Raw genomic sequence first — 5814 nt, forward strand, 5'->3', positions numbered from 1 at the left:
TATATATATATATATATATATATATATATAGTTAAATTATTCCAAAAAACATGTTTAAATCATTTATGTGAACATACACTTGTAGATAATCAAGAATTAAATTAAAATTGATATAAATATGGCTATTTGAAGACAGAACTTGTGGCTTTCATGATGGACTATGTTTAATACTACACCGTTATGGTTATGCACCCATATTTCAAGAGTCTGCAAGCTTCTTGGAACTTGCAAGTTGCAGTTATGATACTGTAAACCAAAAAAATCAGTGACTGAGCTTACTGAAAATGTTAAAAAGCCATATTTGTAAATAGCTTGACAGCTTCTTGATTTTCTTTGTAACACAAGAAAATAAGATATTAGTAGCTGGCCAGTGACCTTATAGAATTAAAAGTAAATCCAGACTGGGCTATTGTGTTTGGTATATTTGTAATTTCATTTCGTACAATTTTTTTCAAATTGTAGTAATCTTTATTTATAATAATTAACAATTCATTTAATAGGAAAATACCATGCTTAAAGCCTGTTGTAATAAAACCTTATTCTATGTTTTTCTTGTTTTTTTTTAATGTTTGTCTTTTCTTGATGGTGCAGGACATAACTTTAACATACAGCCTAACAGTGCATAAACAGACAACCATTCTAGAAACAGTACTGTTTTTGTTGAAGTTTAAACAAATGAACATGGAACAAATAGTAAATGATTATCATTATTATTTAGTGGATTATGTCCTTTGCAGTATTCAAAACAAAAAGTGTGGTTACAGGTCATATTTACAAGATTTGAAATATTGACTGTTGGATTGCACTCCAGTCCTGGCAAAGAACTTGGATGAGAGTGTCCCCAGGAGTTGATTGTTTAGGATGCTTTGACAAGAAATGATCAAGGATGAATCAACCCACATGCTCAACATATTAGGCAATTGGCTAGCTATCAAGCACCATTTTATAACCTGGGCTGAAATGGGCCATCTTCTTACATGAAAACTGTCTTATCTGGTAAGGTGGTTGGTTGAAGATTGTGATGTATCAAGCAGCAATGATCTTTCCTTTTCATATCACCAACTGTGACCATTCACCTGTCCAAATGGCATGTAACCCAAACTCTAAGATAAATACCACCAGCTGTGACCATTCCAAATGGCATGTAACCCATACTCTAAGATAAATACTACCAGCTGTGACCATTCCAAATGGCATGTAACCCATACTCTAAGAGAAATACACCAGCTGTGACCATTCCAAATGGCATGTAACCCATACTCTAAGATAAATACCACCAGCTGTGACCATTCCAAATGGCATGTAACCCATACTCTAAGAGAAATACAACCAGCTGTGACCATTCCAAATGGCATGTAACCTATACTCTAAGAGAAATACCACCAGCTGTGACCATTCTAAATGGCATGTAACCCATACTCTAAGAGAAATACCTCCAGTTGTGACCTATCCAAATTACATGTAACCCATACTCTAAGACAAATACCACTAGCTTGAAGATGGTTCAACAAAAGTTTTTCTGGGAGGATAATCAATAAATCCAGATGTTTTCACTGTCAAAAAAAAAAATCTTGGTTCATCAAAAACAAATTACAGTGTCCTAAAAGACAGGAGGGTGTGATAGCATCTGTGGTGCCCTTGTAGCCAATGTTACAGTGATAAATTTTGAAGCTTGTTGTATTAGACTTGAGACTGCCTGAGTTACTTTTTATACACATTCTCATATAGAAATTCTAGTGTTGTAGTTCCAGAATACTTTTAAGCTTTTTTTTTTCTCATAAAGTATGGTATCACTGTCCAGTGAGCTTAAATTATAAGAAATATATAATTCCTAACTTACTTGCAAGTTTTAAAAAATTACAAACTTAAGTTAATTTCTCTGTTGCTTTTAATTTATTGCCTAGTTTATTTAAATTTGTCGCATTATTATGGTAATCATATAACAAGTACTTTTCTATGCGTCAAAAGCATATGTTGTGCAACTTAGTCTAGAATCCCAAACATTGAGTTTCAAAATTGGCCAATGGTTTAGTTTGGAATGTAATTAAAGTGATGTAATTTTCATATTAAAATGGTGATAATCAGCATTTTATTACAAGCTGTAAGAGTGGTAAGTCTTGGTTAAATATTCATGTCAGGTTACAGTGTTGAGTAAATATATCTGTCAGGGTACTGAGTTGGTTAAGTATTCCTCTCAGGCTATTGGCTAGGTTAAGTATTTTTGTCAGGGTACTGACTATGTTAAATATTCATGTCAGGTTACAGTGTTGAGTAAATATATCTGTCAGGGTACTGAGTTGGTTAAGTATTCCTATCAGGTTACTGTGTCGGTTAAATATTCCTGTCAGGCTATTGATTAGGTTAAATATTCTTGTCAGGGTACTGACTCGGTTAAATATTCTTGTTAGGGTACTGACTCGGTTAAATATTCTTGTCAGGGTACTGACTCGGTTAAATATTCGTGTCAGGCTATTGGTTAGGTTAAGTATTTTTGGCAGGGTACTGACTAGGTTAAGTATTTTTGGCAGGGTACTGACTAGGTTAAATATTCTTGTCAGGGTACTGACTAGGTTAAATATTCCTGTCAGGCTATTGGTTAGGTTAAGTATTTTTGGCAGGGTACTGACTAGGTTAAGTATTTTTGGCAGGGTACTGACTAGGTTAAGTATTTTTGGCAGGGTACTGACTAGGTTAAGTATTCTTGTCAAGCTACTGATTAGGTTAAATAATCCTATCAGACAAGTTACACCACATATATATGGGTGGTTCTCCCACTATTTTGTTTTTGTACCATCAGAATGGGTTTTTTTTTCTCTGCAGGTCATAATGGAACCTATACTCTACTCTGCCACTTCCTTTCTATAATGAGGCAACCTTTCTACAGACTACTGTGTCACAGATTGAGAACTAATGATATATGTTATTTAAGATAGGGGTATATGTAAGTTCACTATTCTGTTAAAAAAATTATATTGCTAAAAAGCACAATGGTTCATGTTCGCACTTAATTTAGGTCATCTCTGTAGGTTTTCATAAATTAGGGATGTCTACTTCAAAAACCTTTAGCTTTAAACTGTCCCAAACTACCTGAACAATCATACCGCTGAGCCTCATTTTTTTATCCTTATTAGTATAGTTAAAATTGTAGTATTCTAAGACTGACTGCTAAAGGAGTGCTGAATTTTTTTCTTAAAAAGGCTAAAATATATTTCTCTTGAAATCATTTTCTAACTTGCTCGAATCTACTGCAGAAAAATTATACTCAGTAGTCAGAGAATTATCAGAAAGCAAATGGAGATTTCTGCTCAGATTGACAGCTTCTACAAGAGGAAATTCTGGCTTTAAAAATTTTGAGAAAGTAAGTTTTATTTTGTAAAAGAAGTACTAAATTTCATATGAAATATTTTTATAGAAAATGTGTCCCAACTATTATGGAATTTTTTTTTAATCCCTTGAGTGGTGATTAAATCCATTTTATCAACTAAAAATTACCAGAATAACTTTTGTGTTACTTAGTTCCATTTCTATTTACAATCCTCATTTTGTCATTGTTTTATACACAGTAACTACAAGCTATGACTGAAGTGTAAGATATTACTCTTTGGAATTTGAGGTTGTTTTTAACTGTTAATACATGTATATATATTATTATTATTGGGGACATGTATTTGCCACCATTAAGTGAATAACATTGACATGCACCTAGTAGTGCTGTTATTTTGAAATTAAATTATTTTGTAGTACTGCTGCTGTGAATAATCCTGAATTCTGAACATGCCCCTGTAATAATTAACCATGTCATGGGAGTTAGGATTTATGGGTTGGCAAGAAATATATTGATGGGTATTAAAAAATCACTAACATGCAGGTATCAAAATAAATTAGCTTTATTGCATGTTTGCATGTGCTTTTCTACTTTCACTAATATTTTTTCAAATAAGTATATATATTTAACAGTTTTTGCCCATACCACTGTTTTATAGAATGTTTCTACAACTTTGGCCTAAGAAACAAACTTCAAAAAGATATAATTGGGGGCAACCACATTTAGGTTTTAAAAATTACATTATTTACAGTTTTGTGTTAATTTCAAATTAGCCATTTTTTAATGTACTGGAAGTGGCTGAAACATAAGTAGCATATTAATACTAAAAGAAATGCATAATTTGAAAAATATTTTGAGTTATGAAATGTCACATTTTTAAAGCTATGAAACAACAGGAGTTAAGACACTGTTGTACAATATTTTTAGTATATGTAAATATATTTATCTGAATACGTACGGGATCTTGATCTACACTTGCTCTGACTCTTGAAATGCCTCAGTGAATTTCTGGGTTGGATCAAAATATCTGGATTTGTTTGTTTACACTAAAATACGGAGAAAAAATTCAATGCAAAAGACTATATCAAAATAAAATAATACCTATTCTTTTTTTTTACTGAACTATAAATACAAAAAAGGAGTTGATTATATCGTTGAAGAAAATTGTATTTTATGTAGTAAGAAATTCTACATTTCAAGTTATTAATAAACTGAAATCATTTATTAGAGAAGAAAGAAGGTTTATGAAATATTATTATCATTGTTTCAATAAATATATACTTCAGGTTAAAAATGAGTCTCTTAACCTAACACACCAAGATTAAAGTCAGATTACCTGCTCAGAGTTAATACGCCAATATTAAAATTGTAATACATTTGATGTTCACGTATATGTAATATTAGGCTGTGAAAGCATTTAAAGTTAAAAAAACATTTTCAAGCATAAACTCTACATGTGTTCAGGTTAGCCTAATATGTTTTTATCTAACACAGTAAGGTTAAAGTTTTAAGCTCACCACATTAATCTCATTACCAGAGCTGATGGAAAGGATCTCTTCACTGGTACTTCTGCTATGTAACTGGTTCTACACCAAACAGAAAACAATGGTCATTTAACTGCAAACATTGGTTGGTATTAACAACAGAACATTGTGCAACTGAGATAAAACAAATCTGTCTTTAAACCTCACGAAAAATAAACACCTAGTCTTCACCATGATCTACCTTATCCTTGTGGAATAGGCCTTATACAAGTGAAACAAATTATTTTCTTATTTGCTTACTATAGCCTAGCTATCTAGTACGTATGGTTATCTCAACATAATCTAGATTCTATTCCACAGCAGTAATTATATATTTTTGTTTTATTTTCATTAATATAAGTTTTATCCATATAACATGTAGTAAAGGAAGGATTAATAAAAAAAACATTGTACTACAAAGTCAGAAGGATGTAAAATTGGCAGAATATGGGAAACTACTAATTTTAAACAATAACCTAATATATTTCCAATATACAGAAGAAAAAATGATAACAATGAGATAAATATATTTTTTTATAATAAAAGGTTATGAAATTCCTCCTTTTTTATCAAGTGCCAAAAGAACTTAATAAGAACATTACTCTTAATCTGGTAAACGTTTGATTGGTAAGAAAAGGAAAACCCTTATACTGAAAGGCTTACTAAAAAAAATCTGGATACTAAATTTTTTTTATGGTTTGAAACTGGTGGAAATAACCTAGTATTTATGGTTGGACTGTTTAGTAGTAAGTCTTAATATCAAAGTATCATTATAATGGCTGGAGACAGCTTGAATGGGTAATGAAGAAAAACTTTTATATAAGTTTAACATAACAGCAAATGTACAAGGTTTTGTCATCATCAGGTACTGAAGAAAAACATTATTATAAGTTTAACATAACAGCAAATGTACAAGGTTTTGTCATCATCAGTTAACTGATGATGACAAAACCTTGTACATTTGCT

General features: G+C 31.3%; 1 protein-coding gene across 2 annotated transcripts in view; it reads right to left on the minus strand.

Annotated features, from left to right (window-relative positions):
* Positions 1-5814, minus strand: part of LOC111086239 — a 36185-nt gene that overhangs the window by 1388 nt on the left and 28983 nt on the right. For both annotated transcript variants that reach the window (XM_022388323.1, XM_022388322.1), the window contains exons 4-5: positions 4843-4911; positions 4284-4371 (exon numbers count right to left, since the gene is read on the minus strand). In XM_022388323.1, coding sequence (XP_022244031.1) covers positions 4284-4371; positions 4843-4911 — 157 coding nt within the window. The remainder of the gene's footprint in view (positions 1-4283; positions 4372-4842; positions 4912-5814) is intronic.

Source organism: Limulus polyphemus, unplaced genomic scaffold (genome assembly GCF_000517525.1).
Source record: "Limulus polyphemus unplaced genomic scaffold, Limulus_polyphemus-2.1.2 Scaffold946, whole genome shotgun sequence".
Taxonomy (NCBI): Eukaryota; Metazoa; Arthropoda; class Merostomata; order Xiphosura; family Limulidae; genus Limulus; species Limulus polyphemus.